Source organism: Rattus norvegicus, chromosome 19 (assembly GCF_021556685.1).
Source record: "Rattus norvegicus strain SHRSP/BbbUtx chromosome 19, alternate assembly SHRSP_T2T, whole genome shotgun sequence".
Lineage (NCBI taxonomy): Eukaryota > Metazoa > Chordata > Mammalia > Rodentia > Muridae > Rattus > Rattus norvegicus.
This window is the reverse complement of record NC_141552.1, coordinates 33,252,217-33,273,415: the sequence shown is the minus strand read 5'-3', so window position 1 is coordinate 33,273,415 and position 21,199 is coordinate 33,252,217. Positions and strand designations below refer to the sequence as shown.

The 21,199-nt window shown below is 53.2% G+C and overlaps 1 protein-coding gene across 23 annotated transcripts in view; it reads left to right on the top strand.

Annotated features, from left to right (window-relative positions):
• Adcy7 (adenylate cyclase 7) overlaps positions 1 to 20,485 on the top strand; it is a 59,254-nt gene extending 38,769 nt beyond the window's left edge. For 16 of the 23 annotated variants that reach the window (XM_087595295.1, XM_087595299.1, XM_087595300.1 and 13 more), the window contains 23 exons: positions 431 to 598; positions 1,291 to 1,440; positions 1,746 to 1,894; positions 2,713 to 2,824; positions 4,485 to 4,612; positions 5,849 to 6,007; positions 6,156 to 6,288; positions 8,311 to 8,502; positions 8,752 to 8,786; positions 9,195 to 9,275; positions 9,413 to 9,485; positions 10,499 to 10,596; positions 12,172 to 12,256; positions 12,491 to 12,616; positions 13,310 to 13,408; positions 14,027 to 14,202; positions 14,825 to 14,993; positions 15,360 to 15,515; positions 15,915 to 16,061; positions 16,608 to 16,712; positions 16,921 to 17,035; positions 18,000 to 18,124; positions 18,310 to 20,485. In XM_087595295.1, coding sequence (XP_087451421.1) covers positions 431 to 598; positions 1,291 to 1,440; positions 1,746 to 1,894; positions 2,713 to 2,824; positions 4,485 to 4,612; positions 5,849 to 6,007; positions 6,156 to 6,288; positions 8,311 to 8,502; positions 8,752 to 8,786; positions 9,195 to 9,275; positions 9,413 to 9,485; positions 10,499 to 10,596; positions 12,172 to 12,256; positions 12,491 to 12,616; positions 13,310 to 13,408; positions 14,027 to 14,202; positions 14,825 to 14,993; positions 15,360 to 15,515; positions 15,915 to 16,061; positions 16,608 to 16,712; positions 16,921 to 17,035; positions 18,000 to 18,124; positions 18,310 to 18,456 — 2,928 coding nt within the window. In that variant the 3' untranslated portion in view covers positions 18,457 to 20,485. The remainder of the gene's footprint in view (positions 1 to 430; positions 599 to 1,290; positions 1,441 to 1,745; positions 1,895 to 2,712; positions 2,825 to 4,484; positions 4,613 to 5,848; positions 6,008 to 6,155; positions 6,289 to 8,310; positions 8,503 to 8,751; positions 8,787 to 9,194; positions 9,276 to 9,412; positions 9,486 to 10,498; positions 10,597 to 12,171; positions 12,257 to 12,490; positions 12,617 to 13,309; positions 13,409 to 14,026; positions 14,203 to 14,824; positions 14,994 to 15,359; positions 15,516 to 15,914; positions 16,062 to 16,607; positions 16,713 to 16,920; positions 17,036 to 17,999; positions 18,125 to 18,309) is intronic. The other 7 variants (XM_087595304.1, XM_087595305.1, XM_087595302.1 and 4 more) reach the window with 2 other exon arrangements.
• The last annotated feature ends 714 nt before the right edge of the window (positions 20,486 to 21,199 follow it).

Sequence of the window (21,199 nt, the reverse complement as noted above, 5' to 3'; positions counted from 1 at the left end):
ATCCCAGGTAAAGGCTGGCGACCTCTCTCAACCAACTTGGACCTTGGGGTTGAGTTGCACCAGCCTGGTCTGATGAGTCGCAGGGGCCATGAGGTAGCACAGCGTACTCCGATCACAGCTGGCTCCTTTTTCTGCGGTTGGGCAGGGCAGGGCCAGGTTCAGAAAACCATAGACTGAAGGGCCAGGGGAGTGAGGCTACCTGGACTGTGGGAGGCAACAAGTGACTGCGCCCCACCCGGCAGTTATCAGGGCTAACAGCCGAGGGCTCTGACACACAGTAACTCCGTATTCAGATGAGCAAGGCAGTCTAAGGCTGTGTATCTGCCTCACTGTGTAGGGGAGAGATGAGAGGTTCCAGGTTGGGGACATCCCAGGTGACATTGGGATGAGGGTTCTGGGTCATGTGACTCTCTGGGTGCCCCGCCCCCAGGTGCCTTTCTTCCTGTTCATCGTCTTTGTGGTGTACGTACTGTTGCCTCTCAGCACGAGGGCAGCTATCGCGGTGGGCGTAGCCTCCACCATCTCCCATCTCCTGGTGTTTGGAGCTGTGACAAGAGCCTTCAAGACATCCATGTCCAGCACACAGCTGGGGCTGCAGGTGAGGGTGACAGAGGCTGGGCGGGAGCAGGCTCTGGCCTGGTGGAGTTTGAGCTTTGGGGCTGCTTGCAGACGGGCGGCTATAGGCAGGGCAGGGCCCTGAGTGTCTTAACTGCTAGTCTAGGCTCTTCTGTGGACTCAGGCCCTAGCTGCTGCTCAGGACTCTGCTATGATGAGATTCTGACCTGAGCGTCAATCCCCAGGGCCTGGACCTAGGTTGATAGTACCCTAGTCCAGGCGTCGGTGACTCTGTTGAATGAATATGAATTCTCTGTTCATGTCACTGTGGTGCAGGAATGTGTCTTCCCTCTCACTGGCCCAGATGCCCACTTCCTGGGGAGAGATCAGAGCTTGGAAAGCCAGCTGGGTGCTGTGCCTTCTGAGGCTAGGATCAGAGCTCAGTGAAGTGACCATCTCCTTGGAAGTACTTGACATCCCTGGACTCTTAATGACCGGGGCATGTGTCTGGTAGGGTAGAAGGATCAAATCCTGGCCGTGTGGTCACAACAACTCATTAGGGATCCGTCACCACCTGGGCTTCTGTTTTCTGCCTAACCCTGGAAAAATGACGACCCGAAGAGGCTTTAGGTCAGGCAGTGGGGATGGATACCACCGCGTACTCTGTGGGGTTAGTACTGAGCAAATGTACTGGTTGGATGGGGTCCAACCTTGTGCTTGGCTGCCTGCCCTCAGCTCCTGGCCAATGCCGTTATCCTTCTGGGTGGGAACTTCACCGGTGCCTTCCACAAGCACCAGCTTCAGGACGCTTCGAGGGATCTCTTCATCTACACCGTCAAGTGTATCCAGATCCGCCGGAAGCTTCGCGTGGAGAAGCGCCAGCAGGTAGGGACCAGCATCCTCTCTCCCACTCCCTAACTGCTATATACCCCACTATGTCCACCCCTCACTGGGCCCAGTGTTGCCCATGTGGCCCGTATGGCGGGTCCCTTGCAGACTTTGTTCCTGGGAGCTTTGGAGACAGGGAGGGCACATACTCTGCCCTGTTGTGTAGACATAACCCAGCAGGAAACAATGGCTTCATGGGCGGAATGTGTGGGAAGAACGATGTCTAGGTGGCTAACCTAGGGCCTCATGCTACTCTGCGTGTCTCCGCCAATCCTCCCGCTGGTCTGCCCTCCTATGCTCAGGAGAACCTGCTGCTTTCAGTGCTCCCAGCTCACATCTCCATGGGTATGAAGCTGGCCATCATTGAACGCCTCAAAGAGGGTGGTGACCGCCACTACACGCCTGACAACAACTTTCACAGCCTCTATGTCAAGCGGCACCAGAACGTCAGGTGGGCAGGGCTTTGGAAACGCATGGAGCGTGTCTCTGGGGATTTGGCCATCACTCCCCTGCTTCTAGGGAGGTAGTGCTCTGTAGGAAGCTTCAGTCTATACAGGATTGGCCTTTCCTTGGGCCTCAGTTTCTCCTTGTTTCTTTGGGGTAGGATCAGATCAAGTCCATTAAAGGGTATTGGGGAGAGAAAACCCTGTGTCCCACCAAAATGATAGCAGTTCATGGGGATTAGCTGGACACTCCAGAAAGGGCCTTTCGGATGATTCTTCCTAAAGGAGGTAAAGACCCCAAGGTTGGTGACCAGGTGCCCCCTGTCCTTACTAATTTGACAGGGTGTAGGATCTCTTGTGAGGTGCAGTGTGATCCCTTTGAGTTCCACCTGGGTCTCTGCCCAAGGGCCAGCATTAAACGTCAGCAGACATCGATTAGTGTAAGTCAGGCTGCATCTACCTGCCTGGGACTGTACAAACCATGGGACATAGTGAGGCCTGAGGGCCATTAACACCCTCCTGGGACCTCAGCTTTAGTGGTTCTCAACCCATGGATCTCCACCCCTTTCGGGGGTCACCTAAGACCACTGGAAAACACGAATATACATCACAATTTATAGCAGCAGCAAAATTGCAGTTACGAAATAGCAATGAAAATAATTTTAGGGTTGGGGGTCACCACAACACGAGGCTCTGCTCTGTCCAGCTGTAGTGAGAGGCTCTGGTACTAGGAAGGATCAGGTTGGCTGGGAGTACCTCTTCTGACCTTTGGGATTGAGGGGGGAAGAGGCAGGGATCTGATTCGAGCCTTGTCTACTTGGACTAGCATCTTGTATGCAGACATCGTGGGTTTCACGAGGCTGGCCAGCGACTGCTCTCCCAAGGAGCTAGTGGTGGTGCTCAACGAGCTGTTTGGGAAGTTTGACCAGATTGCCAAGGTGAGCCTGGGCATGCCCTTAGCTGGCTGCTCCCTTCACAGGGCGTCATAGGCTGCATGAGCGTGGGTGGGGGGTGGGGGTGGAGGCTGGCGCTGAATTTTACTGTCTTGGTAGTAAGTGGCTTTCCATGTGAGTGGCATGTCAAATTACAGAAACTTGTTCCTCCCTCAGCAGGAGAATGGGTTGCGGAGTGCACACCGAGGGGGTTTATGGGTCCAGAAGCTCAGATGGGGGCTTAGACTTGCAGGAGATGACTTCTAGTCTGGCAGTTTTGCCCTTTCCTGGGCATCTGGGTGTAACCAGAATGCCTGGTCTCCTTCAAGAGTCTCAGCTTGACAATTTCTAGGCAAAGTTTGAGAAGCCTTCATAAAAGGCATGGTGGCACAGGCCTTTAATCCCAACACAGAGGCAAGTGAATCCCTGTGAGTTTGAGGACAGCAAGTTCAAGGCCAGCCAAGACTACATAGTGAGACCTGGTCTTAGAGAGGAAGGGGGAGAGGAAGGGGGAGGGGGAGGAAGGGGAGGGGACGAGGGAGGGAGGGAGGAGAGAGAGAAGGAGAGAGAGAGAGAGAGAGAGAGAGAGAGAGAGAGAGAGAGAGAGAGAGAGAGAGAGAGACTTGAGGAAGGAAGGGAAGCCTGTGGGCCAGGGCTGGACACAGCTCAGTCTCCAAGGTATGGACCTCAGTGTATGCAGAACAGAGTATGAGGGGGACAGATGAGGACATTGTGGCCTAGGCAAAGAGTGGGATTTGTCCTTCCGATGCTGAGAAGCCTGGGAAGTACCAAACGGCTTTTCATCCTTTACCAAGTCTCTGGGCTGTGTGACTGGGGCTGCCCTTCCGGTACTCACGGCCCATGAGTTGTGTGCTTTCAAGGGCGGTGCAGGAGGATCAGGAGCCAGGTAAACACTGGCTGGACACAGAGACAGGCCAGCCTGGGCACAGTTGTCCCTCCCCCCACTGTCTCTGATGGGACCACTGACTCCCATCCAGAACCCTCCTTCCCTGAATGCTCCTGTGGGGACCCAGTCTCACCCTTGGTTGGCTCCCCTCCACACCCTTCCTCTCTGCTCTTCTCCACCCCCAAGTCTAGCGGCATAGCCTCTCTTGGTTTAACTCCTGCTGGTCTCTGTGTAGGACGCCTGCTACAGTTCTTGCCTGACTTCATCTAATTTGGCCACACTGGTTGCCCTAGTTTGATTTCAAGTAGGTTCCTGGCCTTGGGCCTTTGCACATACAATGTTGGGATGCTCTGAGGCTGTGTGGGCTCTGGTCTCCTGGGCCCATGGTCTTTTCCCAGTGTCTCATCTTCTGGGTGCATCTCCCAGTTGTATTGGTTAGTTCCAGCCTCCGGCTAGCACATGCGTTACACAGCTACAGGATTTAAACCTGTATGTAGTTTGACACAACGTCCTGTTACCTGGCCAGGATTGCAGTCGGTGCTGCAACACTGCACAGACAGACAGTTCTTCCTGAGCAGCCCTTACCAAGCCTTGCTTTCATCTGGGCTCCTGGCTGAATCTCTCTGGGTCCTTGGCCCCCACTCCTCTTGCCAGGTTCTGTAGTAGCACTGAGCCACAGTTGAAGGCGTTCCTGGCGGGGAGGAATCCAGCTAACCCCAGACCTGCCCTGAGCACGCCTCTTGCTCGTTTGCCCTGCAGGCCAACGAGTGCATGCGGATCAAGATCCTGGGTGACTGCTACTACTGCGTGTCAGGCCTGCCTGTGTCGCTGCCCACGCACGCCCGCAACTGTGTGAAGATGGGTCTGGACATATGTGAGGCCATTAAGTAGGTGCTGAGGGGGCCAGGGCACAGCATCATGTCCTTTGCCAAACTACTGGGGCTTCCCTGGACTCTCACAGGATTGCCACATGGAGGACTTAAACTCCTTCTCTTGGCCTCCCTTCCTCTGGGCCCCACTGTGGCTTCAAGTCCTAGAAGCATCTAAAAAAATCAGAGCTCAGCCACTCATGGAGGTGCCCACCTTTAATCTCAGCACTGAGGGGGGCAGAGGCAAAGGCAGGATGAGTTTGATGCTAGCCTGGTCTACATAGCAATTTCCAAGATTACATAGAGAGACCCTGTCTCAAAAAATATGTAAAATAAAACAGCTAAGCTGGGCTTCACCCTTCCAAGGGCTGAGACAGCAGGAGGTGCTCAGGGCAGATAGCAGGAAGGCCTTCCAGAGGCAAGGTCCAGCTCCAGGATCCTGTCTGCTTCCCATTCCTCTGAGAAGCTTCCGGTGCCAGAGAACTTACCCTCCGGCAACAGGGTGACCTGGGTCTTCTGGGCCCTTCTGCTGGCATCAGTCCGATGGTGAGGTGCTCAGGGGCGGGCAGGAAGAAAGAAGCATGAGGTGGTGAGGTAGCCTGTCTAGGCAGCAGAGGAAATTCCAATCCAATACCACTTTGCTGCACCCCCAGAATGGTGCCCGAGTGGTAAGAGAGTCCACAGTGTAGAGCACCCACCACGTGACTCGGCAGGTCGTCGCTCTGCCGTGTACGGAGACGGCCTTGCTTCTGCTGGCTCCTGGGTAGCTTCGGCTCATCCCCAGTTCTAGTGGTGGACACGGGAGGTGCTGTGTTCCTAACCACCAGCTTGCCCGAGGGAGTAGAGCTCTGCTCACGCACGGAAGTAGGTTGGGTGCCTCATGGGGGAGGCTCCCCTCTAGAGGCTCCTTGTACTGACTGAGGCCATTGTTTCCTGTAGTGGACAGAGCAGCCCCCAGAGTCCTTGTCTATGCTGGGTCTTGGGTAGGGCTTAGCACCCCCTACCTACGTCCTGGCAGCTTCATCAGACCCAACCAGGGCTACAAGGCAAGGGACCCCGGGACAGAACGAGGTCCATCACATGAGTGGCACCCTAAGTCTCACACCTTTGATCTGGATGTGTGCTTGCACGCTCCTAGGAGCAGGATGCTTGGCCTTTTTGAGGAAGCTCAGTCTCCCTCCCTGGTGCCCTGCCCCACCCAAGACCTCCATGAGGTTCTGAAGCAACAGTAGATGACAGACGCCTCTGCTCCAGGCAGGTGCGTGAGGCCACCGGAGTGGACATCAGCATGCGTGTGGGCATTCACTCTGGGAATGTCCTGTGTGGGGTCATCGGGCTCCGCAAGTGGCAGTATGACGTGTGGTCCCATGACGTGTCCCTGGCCAACAGGATGGAGGCAGCTGGAGTCCCTGGGTGAGATTCACCAGGGTAGGGACAAGAGGCTGTGGTGATCAGGGTGGGGCTGGGTGTGGAGGCAGGGGATGGAGCCAGCCCCATCCACTACGCATCCCTCAAGTGGGTTCCTGGGCTATGCTGCTTTATCTGACGTGCGTCTCCTCAGCCGGGTGCACATCACAGAGGCGACACTGAATCACCTGGACAAGGCATACGAGGTGGAGGACGGGCACGGGGAGCAGCGCGACCCCTATCTGAAAGAGATGAACATCCGTACCTACTTGGTGATTGACCCCCGGGTACGAGGGCTTGGGGGTGAATGGGGCCTGGGCAGCCTGGGAGCAGGGTCCCAACTACTAGCCTCTGACCCTCAAGACTGTGGTGAGGTGGTAGAGGCTAGCCCAAAACAGGACAGCACTTCCTTGAACTGGAAACATTCAGGCATCAGGGAATGACCTCTTCGTGTTTCTGTAAGGTGTGGGAGCAAGGGCTGTGTCAGCTACTCCAAGCACTGAGTTAGCGCAGTTCCATGAGGCAAATTGCAGGAATGAAGAACCCCTGTGAAGACTTGGGGAAGCAGCCATAGCAAGGCAGCTGGCTCCTGGAGTGACCAGACCTGGGGCTCTCAGGTGGCTGACTCACATTGCTTCTCCTCCCGGAGCCCATCTTTCCCCGGTGGCCCAGCTGGAGAGGCAGCTGCGTTTGTCTGCTGAGTGCTCCAAGCTGGCAGTCGGCTGCTTTTTGCCGTCTGTGGCCTTGACCTCCTGAATCGTCCTCCTGAATCGTCCTTGGAGTTTGCTCAAGAATGCCGGTGGGGGCTTCCTCCAGCTCTTTTGGTCCTGGCCCTTGGGCATCCTACAAGCCCACCTAGCCTGCACTTTCTGCCTTGGCTCCTTCCTGTCCCCCTTATCTTGCTGATGTCCCCAGGGCAGACACCGCATACAGGAGACTCCCTGCATCCTGGCCCTTCTAGCCTGCCACGTGCTCCCCTTTATTTATCCTCCTCCTTGTTTATTTCATTCTGTGCTGCCAAGGACCCCGGCCCTCCAGCCTGCAGACCACCCAGCTCTGCTCCGAGCTTGCATGTGGTGGCTTTGAAATGGATGAAGCCCCAACCTCAAAGACATCTGCAGACATAGTTCCAAAGCCCACCCCCAGGGCCGCCAGATTGAGCCAGTAGAGTTGCAGGATGCTGGCCAGACTCCAGCAGAGCTCCAGAGAAGCAGCAGCATGTGTGTGCCACTGGCAATGGGAAATTGTCGCCCCGCCGGGTCCCTCCCTCCAGCTCTGCTCATCTGTTCATTTATGGAGCTGGCAGTTTAGAGGGGACTGTGGGAGTTTCTCTTCGTCCTGTCTGCAGCCGGCATGTGACCAGAGTTACTAGGAGTAGAGGAGCCTCAGAGAAAGGTCCTTACCTCCTGACCTAGCAGCTCTTGCTGTCCTCTGAATGGACCCTAGGATTTTCAAGGGTGGAACTACACATTCCGGTCCTGGACAGAGACTGATGGTGGGCGGGCGGTAAGGGTTTAAAGGGATTTCTATCCCTAGAGACACAGGAAGTTTCTGGTAAATTTGCCATTGTTCTTTGGCCAGGGTCTGGTACTGTAGGTGGGCTGCTCTATTGATGTTGGCAAGTCTGAGGAGAAAGGCTCCGAGGGAGGATGTTTGAGATTCTAGGAGTAGGAGAGACAATAGTTTCAGCAGACACAAGGTGGCCTAAGCTTGCGGGGGCTCTTTCTTTTTCTCTCTTGTTTCTTTCCATACCTGGCCACCCTGTCTCAGCCCAAGCATGTGTTAAGGGAGACACAGGGCTCAGGGGCACAAGGGAAGGAGGTAGAGCAGGGCCCTCACTCAAGGTCTGGCTAAGCCATTGAGAATCCAGCATGTACTGGGCCCAGCAAGCCTGTGGCAAATGATGAGTCTCGAGCTATTGAGGCTGGGTGTGGCACTCCTTCAAAGGCTGCCCTGGAGTGGGCCTGCTGTGCCTTGGTGCTTGTGTCACTGGGTTCAGGCCAGCACACATCTTTCTCCCTCTGCTCTCACCAGAAAGATCATGTGTGAGCCACATGTGGGTGGGCAGAGCAGGGCTTCTGATTAACCCTTCCTTGGCTGAGCTTGAGCTGTGTGGCCGGCAGCCTCTTCCAGGCTTGGGGCAGGGATGAAAAATGAGGCTAATACCCAGGCCAGCCCATGCTCAAAGATACTACAGGCTCAAGAAATAAGTAACGCTTTCCCCTTTACCAGACCAGCCAGTGCTCCTCGTGGATGCCAGGGGTGGTGAAGAGGGGAACAGGTGGGACAGGTCCTGTCTATGCTTGCAGAGTCAGCAGCCGCCCCTACCCAGCCACCACCTGTCCAAGCCCAAGGGGGATGCAACTCTGAAGATGCGGGCTTCCGTGCGTGTAACCCGCTATCTGGAGTCCTGGGGGGCAGCGCGGCCCTTTGCACACCTCAACCACCGGGAGAGCGTGAGCAGCAGTGAGATCCCCATCCCCAACGGACGGAGGCAGAAGGTAGGTCCCCTCCCGCCTGGTTCCTGTGTTAGGATCCTTCTGAGAAGGGTCAGGGAACAAAGGCGTTGTCACAGCCTTGCTCCTTTTGCTGCATTGTGGGTAGTTTCTGCCAACATCCCTCGTGGACAGAAGGTATTTGGAAAATGCTCCATCGGGGCCTGGAATATTCTAGACTCTCCTGGTCCTTTTTTAGTTCCACGGTGAATGAGGGTCAGGGAGTGATTACCGTTTCCCTGTCCCCGCTTTCAGGCCATTCCTCTGCGTCGACACCGTGCCCCTGATAGGTAGGTACACTGCCCTCTCTGCACACTGCTCACCTGGTGAAGCTGTGCCAGGCTCGCCCTGAGCAATGTCTATCTGGGGCAGCTCCTACAGGCCCAGGCTGGGCCTCCTTGGGTTTGTCTTCTCTCGGTACAGGTCATAGGTTCTTTGAACGGCCGGGGTGGAATGCCTTACCCCAGGGCTGGGATAGGGAGTTGCTATGGTTTGTTGGTGGTGAGGAAGGGTGTTCCTCTGGCTTCTATGCTGGTCCTGTCCAGCAGAGGTGGCCTTGGTCTGGGGGTTAGGGACTGCTGGTCTTTCACTTAATGTCTCCTGGCTTCATGAATTCACCAGTGGTGAGTCCACCATTTGCAGCCCAGCCTCTGGGCTAGTGGGTCCTTGGGGTGATGAGGCCGGGACTCTAATTCTAGGAGTGCATCCCCCAAGGGACGCCTGGAAGATGACTGTGATGACGAGATGCTGTCAGCCATTGAGGGGCTCAGCTCCACCAGGTAAGGCAGGGCTGGTCCCCTCATGATGGATAGTGATTACTGGCTCTGTCCAGTAGCTCCCTCCCTCGCACTGGGGCTGCCTCTAAGAGTGTGGCTCTCTCTGGCTCTGTGGGTGCATTGTGTTGCCGTTCCCCCAGGCCCTGCTGCTCCAAGTCTGATGACTTCCACACCTTTGGTCCCATCTTCCTGGAGAAGGGCTTTGAGCGTGAGGTGAGGATGAGGCAGCCACCACAGGAGGACAGGCCTAGGCCTGGTGGGTGGGGCATGAACTGATGGGCCCAGCAAATCCCACAGGGTGGGGAGAGAGGCCCTGGGGGTCTTGCACGAGATGTTGGGGTGGACAGAGCTCTGTGCGGTCTCATTTGTGGTGCTTTCTCTTGACCTCACCCCTTTACCTGACATCACCCTTGAGATTTGTCCCTGACACTTGGGACAAGTGAGTGCTTCAGACTTCTAGAAGGAAGATACCCCAAATCCAGTCTCCTGGCTGCATGCCTGTAGGACCTCCTGCCTGGCTGCTGTGACACTTTTTGTGCTCTAGCGGCTGTGCGGGTCTAGAGCCACTCATGGTTCCCTGCAAATCTTGGCCCCATATCAGGATCTAATCTACCTTTCCCCCAAGTGGCCAGACAGGTGGTTTAGATGGGAGCCTGCAGCCTAGAGGTTCTGGAGCTGGCTGTTCTTAGCGTTAGGCTGTGACCATCGAGTCCCTCTGGCCTTCAGAGTCTGGTGTCCAGGATTGAGGCGGGGGGGGGGGGTCCTTCTCCCTGGGGATCTGAGCAGTTATGGGGAAGAGAGTGGAGGGTCCTTCCCCTGCCTGTGGGTCACATGGCTGGACTCTTGGCTGCTCCTCTACTGTGGGAGCATGCTGATGTGGTAACAAAGTGGTGCCATGTGGAGGGGAGCCTCCGAGATCTCTACTTGTTTGTCAGGGTCGAGGCCTGGATAATCCTTTTTGGTAAGGCATGAGGTCAAATCTAGTTACAGCCCTACATGGGGCCTGAGAAATGAAAGCAAAAACCTCATTGGGTGAGGGGCATTGCCCACGCAGAGAGGAATTGTGTAATGTTGGCAGGCGAGCGTGTGTATATAGCACCACCTTGAACTCCAGGAGAGGTGGCAGGCATTTTATTTTAGAATATGAATTTGGGGTGGGGTACAGAAGGGACCTTGCCAGTACCTGTCTCTCACAGTCATGTCACCTCCTCCCCCACCTCCTCCAGTACCGCCTGGTGCCCATCCCCCGGGCTCGCTATGACTTCGCCTGTGCCAGCCTTGTCTTCGTCTGCATCCTGCTTGTCCACCTCCTAGTGATGCCCAGGTCAGCCTGTGACGGGGTAGATGGCTAAGCCCCCTTGGGTTACACGGTGACTATGCTAGGACCCAGCAAAACTGGCAAGGTGCTTCGTAGCTAACAGGGACTTCAGCTGTGGGTCCCTCACCACTGGAGCAGAGGGATGGCCCCAGCGTTGGGGTTTCTGGCCTTTCCTTGAGACTGGGTGTGAAATCTGCCAGGTTCCTCTGTCTCCTGCCAAGTCTGGCTATCTGGGTAGTCTTGGCCTTAGCCTCTGGAAACAGTGACTTTCGTCATTGCCTCTCAGGTGGGGAAATGAGACAGGGATAGTGGCATCTGGCCTGGACCCCAAAGCCCTGAAAGGCCTGCTTCAGGTTCCGGTGTGGACAGAGACAAGGGGCTAAGGCCAGAAGGGACAAAGCTTAACCACAGATAGCTTCCAGAGGGCAGTCAGACCAGCATGGCCGCCATTGTGGGTGTGCTCAGTGGACTGCTGAGATGGCTCGGTGGGTGAAGGCACCTGCCACGAGCCTGACAACCTGAGCTCAGTCCCTCTAACCTCTACATACATGTTATGACACACAGGTGCCTACATGCACACACACACATGCATGCGCACACATACATTCACATACACACACATACACACATGTGCACACACACTCACATACACACAAATGCACACACTCACATATACACACACATACACATATGTACACATGCACACATACACATGTGCACACATGCACACTCACACTCGCACTCGAACACACACACATGCACTCTCTCTCACACACACATTCACTCACAAACGTGCGTGCGTGCACACACACACATGCACTCTCTCACACATTCACTCACACACACGCATACACACACACATTCACACACACACACATACACACACACACACACACACACACACACACACACACACACACACAGAGGCTAAATAGCAACCAGTATGGTGACCTGGGCCTGCGATTCCGCAGCACTCTGGCAGAGGCATGAGGATTGCTGCAAGTTCGAGGCCAGCCTGGTTCACAAAGTAAGTTCCAGGTTGACCAGGGCTGTAAGACCCTGCATCAAAACCAAACTAAATAAAAATTTATATATGGATGCATACTTTTTTATCGAATTCGTGTGATTGTTTTGCCTACATGTATGTATTTGCACCACATGTGTGCTTGGTGCCTGAGGCCTTCGGAGGAGGGTGTCCAATTACTTGGAACTGGAGTCTTAGATGGTTGGGACTACCATGTGGGTGCTGGGAATTATATCTGGGTCCTTTTGTAAGAGCAACAAGTGCTTCTAACCACTGAGCCATCTCGCCAGCCCTTTATCCTCTGATGCTTTTGTGTTCTGTGTATCAGACAATTCCAGAGGGTCATGATGCGACTCACTTCTTATACACTTGGCCCCTAGGGGGACTTGATGACAACCGGGACTCTTATGATTGTTGTTTGTGGGACATTTGGATTCGTTCTTTCAATGTCTTCTTTGCTAGATAAAGAATATCCACTCGGGAGGGACAGGTGACCATGAGCTGGAAAACTGGCACTGGTGGAAGGGACCTGGTCTCAAGTTTTCCCTCCTTTCCAGGATGGCAACTCTGGGCTTGTCCTTTGGGCTGGTGGCCTGCCTGCTGGGGCTGGTTCTAAGCTTCTGCTTTGCTACTGAGTTCTCGGTGAGTGGGTCCGACAAGTTCCTTGGACTCATCCTCTTCCCTGTGACCTCTCCCTCCCCAGCAGCCTTGCTTTGGGCAACAATTGGGGGCCCTGTCTTACTTCCGGGATAATTGAGTCTCTACAGGCTATCCCCAAGTCCTCAGTCTCCCAGGCTGGTTGGTGTCATTGTCTTTCCTGAGTAAGGCTGTCCCTTGTCTCAGCTGCTGCTTTGCATGTCTTTTCCCTCTCCACAGAGGTGCCTTCCAGCCCGAAGTACACTCCAGGCCATCTCGGAGAGTGTGGAGACACAGCCCCTGCTCAGACTTTCCCTGGTTGTGGTGACTGTTGGCAGCTTACTGACTGTTGCCATCATCAACATGGTGAGTTGTGGGGCAAGGGCTGGCGGGGCTGTGTGTGCGCCAAGGATATGATCTCCTTCTCCTGGGGGAAAGGCATCGCCTTTGACCTGAGGAACCCAGATTCCAGAGTCTAGTCTTGTTACCCGAACAGCCCCGTCAGGTGTGACTCTCATAGCTCTGCAGTGATCTGTGAGGTACCCAGAGCAGGCTTTGAGCTCGTCACCCTTCAGCAAGTCTGTAGGTTTGTGCTGGGAGCCAGCTCCTCCTTCCCACCTGCTCTGGGACTCATTTTCCTAAGTACGAGATGACTTGCCCTCTGATCCAAGTCACAGGCTAGTAGCTGCTGAGCAGCCTGTAAGAGCTCACAACAGAGAGCTCGACAGTGCTCCTGATATTGAACGCTGCAGTCTGGAGAGGGTGCTCTCGTGCCTCTCTCAGGTCCAGAAGAAGGGGGTTCCTGAGAGGGCTGACCCCAGCCTTCTTCCACACCTGCCTGACCTGCTGCTGCTCCAGTTCCGCTCTATATCCCTCCCCACCCCAGGTACTCCACACCTGGTGGTTGCTGTGGAAACAGCCACTTGCTGGCCTCCGTGGAGAGCCGAGCACCCAGCCGCAGAGTACCTTTGGTGCCCATAGTTGTCTTGGGTCACCTCCCTTGGGCCTGGCAGATCTGAGTCCCTGTATATACTCTGATGGCAACCTGTCTCTCCTCAGCCACTGACATTTAACCCAGGCCCAGAGCAGCCTGGAGACAATGAGACAAGCCCACTGGCTGCAAGGAACAGAGTTGGGACCCCATGTGAACTCCTCCCGGTGAGTATGCTATCCTGGCTTCTCCCAGCACCCTGCTCCTGGCTTAAAACTCTGGAGCTACTGGTTCTTATTGGACTGCTCTGGCCAGAGTGGATAGCTCATGCTTTGAAGCCTGTCTTGAGACTGTGGAGAGGAAGAATGAGTCCAGTGGCTTTCAGCATATCCTTAGAAGGCATAGTCCAGGTAGTCAAGCCTGTTCCCTGTCTGCCCAATGCCAGGGAAACAGGAAACTGGGTCTTGGCTGTTTGCTCTAAGCCTTGGGGTAGGCAGGTAGTGCAGACCAGCATCGGTTTGCACTACAGGGTGTCTTTGGGTCACTTTTCCTGCACATCAGAGACGTTAATTGAGACCTTAAAGGAATGAAGGGCTGGGCTTAGGGGAGCTGACATAAAGCAAGGTCTGTTGCCCCGAGAAGCACAAGTCAAGAAGAGAGGCCATGAGAAGTGGCAGAACAAGAAGTAACCATCAGCTTCCCTGCTGATCTCTGCTGGAAAGGGGAGTGGGCCAAGGCTGGTGCAGACACCTAGCCTTGGAGCCCTCTGCAGAGGGAGCTGGCAGTGGACTGTTAATGCTAGCCTGCTCCAGGTGATTGACACAGAACATTGTCCCCACCTGCAGTACTACACCTGCAGCTGCGTCCTGGGCTTCATTGCATGCTCTGTTTTCCTGCGGATGAGCCTGGAACTGAAGGCCATGTTGCTGACGGTGGCCTTGGTGGCCTACCTGCTGCTCTTCAACCTCTCCCCATGCTGGCAGGTCTCAGGCAACAGCACAGAGACCAACAGCACACACAGGTGGGCCCTGATCTGCTGGTGTCTTTTGTAGCTCACTACTGCAAGCTAAAAGGTTTGTTTTGACTTAGCACCTGCCCAGAGCAGGGCGCATCTCTGTCCATGATCCCGCGGGACCAGACACTGGGCAAATGGTGTCGTTCCTGCTCTGCAGAGGGATAGTGGCTCCAGATCTTAGCAGAGCTGGGTGTGTGGCTTACTGATGTGTTCTTGGGGAAGCCCTCCTGTTCCTGGGCCAGTTAAGGGGTGAGAAGGGAGCCCTGAGCCAGCTTAGTCTGAGCCTGCATCATCAATGTCAGAAGTGCAGATGTCTGTTGCCTCCTGGGCAGGTACACTCCTGTGGGTTCTCAAGGGCTCTGTAGCCCTCACAGCTTTGCAGAGGAAAGGACTTGACTCTCTTGCATCCCATGTGGTTAGAAGCTCAAGGACCTAGAAAATGAATTATCTGCCTTTCCGTGGCCAGGTTCTTTGCTAGTCTACAGTGGCTGTTCTTGCTCCTCACGAGGAGCTCTTGGCTGCCTTTGGAACCTCACTCAGCAGATGGGCCTTGTGGAGTGACCTGTAAGTCCCTTTGCTGAGGTTTCTTCCCTACACAGCTGCAACTGTTTACTCCCTACCCTCTTAGGACACGTCGGCTCCTGTCTGCAGAACAAAGCATGAACAGCCACACCCTTGCTCTGGGGGCTCAGATGACTGCCCCCTCCCCCAGCAGTTGTTTAGAGAGAGACCTGAAGACCATGATCAACTTCTACCTGGTCCTGTTCTATGCCACCCTCATCTTGCTGTCTAGACAGGTGTGTAGCAGGGCGCATCTCTGTCCATGATCCCACGGGACCAGACACTGGGCAAATGGTGTCGTTCCTGCTCTGCAGAGGGATAGTGGCTCCAGATCTTAGCAGAGCTGGGTGTGTGGCTTACTGATGTGTTCTTGGGGAAGCCCTCCTGTTCCTGGGCCAGCCTCTGCTGAGCAGACAGTGCAGAGGGCTGTGGCCTGCAATTCCAACATAGCAGAGGCCTTTCATGAAGGCGCTGGTCTTGGTCTACACTGGGCTGGGCGGGGTGGGCAGCACTGCATGTAGGCTGGTCCAACACCCTGGGTCCAAGGCCTGGGTGGCGTGTCATAGGTGTGACAGGTAGGACATTGGCTTCCTGGTTTGCAGATTGACTATTACTGCCGCTTGGACTGTCTGTGGAAGAAGAAGTTTAAGAAGGAGCATGAGGAGTTTGAAACAATGGAGAATGTGAACCGCCTCCTCCTAGAGAATGTTCTGCCAGCACATGTGGCTGCCCACTTCATCGGTGACAAGGCAGCTGAGGTCTGTGAAGAGCAGGGGGTCTGTGGCAGAGCTGCCCCGTGCTGGCAAGTCTGGGCTATTGGGCTTAGTCTGGGCTACCCTGAGAGATCGCTAGGTGTAAAGGCAGGCTGGTAGGCAAGTCAGGGGTCTATGGCCACCAGGGGCTGTGGACTCTGGCAAAACATCATGAGGTTCAAACATGCTGTGCTGAGGTTTCCGCACCTATGCGAGGTGCATGTGGCAGAGCCTTTCCGAGGGAGGAGACAGGCCCTGTGACAGCTCAGCATAAAACCACTTCTTGACTGGACTCCTGCCTTAGCTGCATTCACACGGTCACAGCCCACACAGACGACCTCCCTACCAGCCCTTGCACCCCTGGTTAGGGGTCTCAGGTCTTGTTTCTCCCTGGCCCTGCTGCAGGACTGGTACCATCAATCTTATGACTGTGTCTGTGTCATGTTTGCATCCGTTCCGGACTTCAAAGTGTTCTATACTGAGTGTGATGTCAACAAAGAAGGATTGGAGTGCCTTCGCCTGCTGAATGAGATCATTGCTGATTTTGACGAGGTACAGCCTGACCAGGCTGCTACCTGTGCGGTAGCAGTGGGAGGGTGGAGGCTCAATGGTAAAATGCAAGCTCAGCTATGTGTAAGGCTCTGGCTTGATCCTTGGTCCTGTCAGAGAAAACAGCAGCTAAACAAAACATGAGGCCGACCAGCTGGGGCTGTATTCCATTAAATACCAAGAGACAAACTTGTTGAGTAAGCAAATGTTCATTAGGTCTCTACTGGGCAGGTGCTAACAGGTAGATTTCAGAGTAATTTTGACTAAGGCTCATGCTGTCAACCATTCCAGGAAGTTGGCGTGGGTTGAACTTTATGGGGGACACTAACCCCCCTCTAAGTAAAAGAGACTGGGTAGGTGGCTCTGAAAAGGGTGAGACTACAGAGACGGGAAGGGATGAGAAGACAGTGGGAGCCATGCTCTTGCCTGTAGTCTTGAAGTCACATGGACAAGATGTGTGCTGTGTGTCTGCATTGTGGACCAGGGTGGGGGAGGCCCCTCTTCCTCTCCTCAGCTCCAGGGATGCTGCAGCTTCTGTTGGTTTTGCAGCTGCTGCTGAAGCCCAAGTTCAGTGGTGTGGAGAAGATCAAGACCATTGGCAGCACCTACATGGCTGCTGCAGGGCTCAGTGTCCCCTCAGGACATGAGAACCAGGTATGGCAGGCTCACGTCAAAGGGAATACTATATGCAGGCCATTCCCAGTCTTCTCACCTTCTACAGGTTCTGTGTCGGGGGCAGAGGCCTTTTGTGGCATAGCTTGGAGACCCCTGGTGGGGACAGGAACCCCTTCCCCATGGTTGTGTGCATGCCTTCAGTCAAGGCCGCGTGCAGTGCACTGGTTATGTAATCCATTTCCTGCAGGACCTGGAGCGGAAGCATGTGCACATTGGTGTCTTGGTGGAGTTTAGCATGGCCCTGATGAGCAAGCTGGATGGAATCAACAGGCACTCCTTCAACTCCTTCCGCCTCCGAGTTGGTGAGGGCTACAAAGGGACGCTCAGCCTTGCTCTTGGTCTGAGGGTATCCCGGCCCTCCTGCTGTCCTGAGGTTTCAGCAGACCTTCTGATGTTACTGTTAACGCTAATCTCCCTTGCATATCTCATGTAGTTCCCTTGGTTTGTGTGTGTGTGTGTGTGTGTGTGTGTGTGTGTGTGTGTGTGTGTGTGTGTGTGTATGAAGGCCAGAGGGCAGCCTCAGGAGCTGACTACCTTATTTCTTGACCGTGTCTCTGGAACTTGGGGCTTGCTAATGAGGTTAGGCTGGTGGGCCAGGGAGCAAATTGGGCTGCATCCACACCCCCAATGCCAGGGTCACAGGTGGACGTCACCACACTTTTTACATGGGGTGCTGGGGACCCAACTCAGGTCCTATTGTTTGTGTGACAAACTGAGCTACCCCCTCAACCCCTTTTTATTCGACAATTTAAAATTACATTTGTTTGTTGTGACACACACAGTGCACACGTGGGGGCCAGAGAACAACTTACAGGAGTTGGTTCTCATTCCGCCTTGTGGGTTCTGAGAATTCAACTCAGGTCATCAGACTTGGTGGCATCTTTACTGGGTGTACCATCTTGCTAGCCACTAATCCTTACCTTTATAATTTTTAATAATATGTCACTATATAAATGTAGAGACAAAATCAGGCTGCAAATGATCTTAAAATACAGAGAATAAAATGTATTAACTCTAACTAGCCAGAGTTAGCTTTAAGGATAGGCACTTAAAGCCTATTTATTTTTGTTAAACAGGGGAAATTAGCAGATAGTAGGTAAGAATTAATGAGTCTGGAGTATGGACAAGCAACAGATGGGGCCTTTCACACCTTGGAGAAAACAGTTCCAAAAGAACTTGTACACCACCCCCCCCGCCAGTGCTACTACCCCTTTCTATGGGCTCCCTCAATATCACTATAAACATCTAACTGTAAACCATCCTAAGGCATAAACCACGGCCCTGTGATTGCTGGAGTGATTGGCGCACGCAAGCCTCAGTATGACATCTGGGGAAACACAGTCAATGTTGCCAGCCGCATGGAGAGCACCGGAGAGCTTGGGAAGATCCAGGTAAAGTCCACTGGGAAGGACTGACTCGGGGAAAGACATTCCCACAGGAGATATCCTGCTCTGGGACCTGGCCCTTCTGTCCTTGGCTGTGTGCCTCTGGCCACCATTGTCAGGAATAGACAACAGACACACTGCTTGTTAGCCATCCCTTTCCTCTCTGAAGACAGGGCTCTTTTTCATTTTAGGTTACCGAGGAGACGTGCACCATCCTCCAGGGACTGGGATATTCTTGTGAGTGCCGTGGGCTCATCAACGTCAAAGGCAAAGGGGAGCTGCGGACTTACTTTGTTTGTACAGACACTGCCAAGTTTCAAGGGCTGGGGCTAAACTGAGGTGTCTGGTGGTTTGTCTCCTTCCCTGAGGGAGCCCTGCCTGCTGCAGATGGCTGTGGCTTCTTTGGACCTGCACTACAGGATGGCTGACTGTACATCAGATTTTTTGAAGCAGCTACTGTGCGGTACACAGAGGCTCTGTGCTTCAGCTACTTTAGGCTGGGTTCCTTTCCAGGGTGCTGAGGAAGAGACTTTAGGACATGTATCTTGGTGGCCAGTGAACAGCATACCTGGGGAGGAAAACCTCTACTGGCTACAGGAGGCTCAGCCAGGCTGTCTAGCATGGGCTGATGCCCCCCCTTCCTCCTCCCATCAAACCTACCAAGGGATGCTAGTCTCTCAATTAGGCGTTCTGGCAAATGGAGTTCAAAACTGCGTATCGGTGGGTAATCTCAGAGAAAACGTCTGATCGACACTTGTCACTTTTACCATCTCTGGCTTATGTTTGAAGTGGACGTTGTAAATGGGAGTTTCATCTTCATACTGACTCTTAGATGCTAGACAAAGATCTCATTTCTAGTGTATTTTCTCTTGTTGACCATGGACTACCCATACATAGGACTGCTGTTCAGTGTCAGCTTACAGGACCAGCTTGGCTGCAGGGACAGAGTTCTAAGGAATGGGGCTCTTAGCAAGACATAAGCAGCAGCAAAGCTTCAAATTTGCAATCAAGCATTTTTTTTTTTTTTGATGCAAGTCTTTTGGGACGAGGTTCAGGAAGTTCAGAGTCTAGAAATGAGGTATATGATGTTTCGGTTCTTCAGTCTGCACTTTATTTTGAAGAGAGGGTCAGCCTAGGTTGGTCTTAAATTTTTAACCTGTTTCAGTCTCTAGAGTGCTTCAATTACAGATGTGCACTACCATCTCCAGCTTTTTTTTTGGTGGGAAAGCCTGTGTAGACAGAGTTTGGAAAGCTTGTGTACCCCTTTCCTTTTCTCCAGTCTTCTGAGCTGACTGCAGAGCCCCAAGTACAATCTACTTGGCAGGAACACGTGTTCAGGACCCTGGCCTGGGAACTGAGCCCCTCAACAAATGCCAAGTAGTTCTTATGTAAATGAGTCAAGGCAAACACCAGCTTTGTGAGACAGTGTCTTACTGTGCTTTAGCTCCAGACTGGTCCAAGTGAGAGATGACCAAACACCCATTAGGAAATGACTTCACTACCACAGAGCATCACTACATCCTGGTATCCTAGGGAGGAGACACCTCGGAACCCCAGCACCTACAGATGACACAGGCGCTGCACACAGGGAGCCAGCCAGCCAGGTTTATCTGTGACTTTAGGCTAAGTAGTCGGGTGTAGAAGGGAGAGAGGGAAAGGAGGGCTGATTTTAGTTTGCACAAAGGAATCTAGTAGTGGTCAGGGCTTCCCAGCAAGGCATCCCTGGGGAGTTTGTGAAGTTCCTGGTGACGCCCCGCAATGCAGTTCAGACAGCAGGAATGAGCCTCCCCAAGGCTGACACATTTCTACTCTTCCAACAGCCAAGTTACTTTTCCCTCCAGCAACAGAAATCCTAGCTTGAGTTTAAAAGTAACTGGCTACCATTCGCACACTGTTCTTTACTTTCAACTGAAGCACTGTGCTAGGAGTATTTAAGTTATTGTTCAGGTCATAAGAGTGTAACTGACAAAAAAAATCACTTGGGACTTATGCACACATACTTGGTTTTTACTTTCCAAGTAATTTCTTCACAGGTGTCTTGTTTTATCATAGGAACTTTAAAAAAAAAAATTCTTCTGTGGGTCAAGGATTCGTTTCAGGATCTCCACTGAGGCGGCCCTCACTGACTACAGACAGTAATACCCCAAGTCTTCTGACTTAAAAACACTTCCTGACAAAAATGATTATTACTGTGTACTTCATGGATAACAGGTCAATGCTAAGTGGGTACAAGCAAATAACTATGGTTTGTTCTGTATGTTTAATATTTATAGATTGGTAACATTTGCCTCAGTGTTGTTTCATTTTCATAAATCAGTGCCTGGTTCCTTTTTATAGTTCAACCAACAATTAAAAACCTGAAGCAAAGTGTTTCTGGGACTTGAGGAACGGACGGTGTTAAGTCAATCTACTGGTGAAGAATGGGTTAAATGTCTGAACAGGGTCTCATGTAATCTTCAACTCCCAATCTTCCTGTCTCCATTCCTAAGTGCTAGGACTGCAGACATGTGTCATTCCAGCCAGTCCATGTGAGTGCGTGTTGATGTGAGTGCAGGCCTGCACGGAAGAGATCAGAGGACAACCTTGGGTGTCAGTCCTCACTCGCCTTCTACTTTGAGACAGGGTTTCTTGCTTCTGAGAGCTTCATAGCTGCCCTATGAACTTCCAGAGATTCTCTGGTCTCTACCTCCCACCTTCCTGTAGGGGTGCAGAGATCAGAGACATGTATGTTACTGTATCCAGCTTTGTACTGGGCTTCTGGTGATCCAAACTCAGACTCTCAGGCTTGCACAAGCGCTTCAGACACAGAGCAGTGTGTATGGTGCAGAGGATGAGACTCCAGGCGTCACGAACTCTGGCCAAGCACTCTATCAACAGACCTACACCCCTTAGCCTCTAATCGGCAGACTAAAATCAGAATCTAAAAAGACCTTAAAAAAAAAGTTTAAAAAGACCTGATATGAACACACTTGAATGAATTTATTTTATTAGGCTACCTGTCTACAAAAGGATTACCCTGTAATTTCCTGAAACAACTTTTCTTTACTATCCTTGTTCTTGCTTAATATTAATTTCAACTCA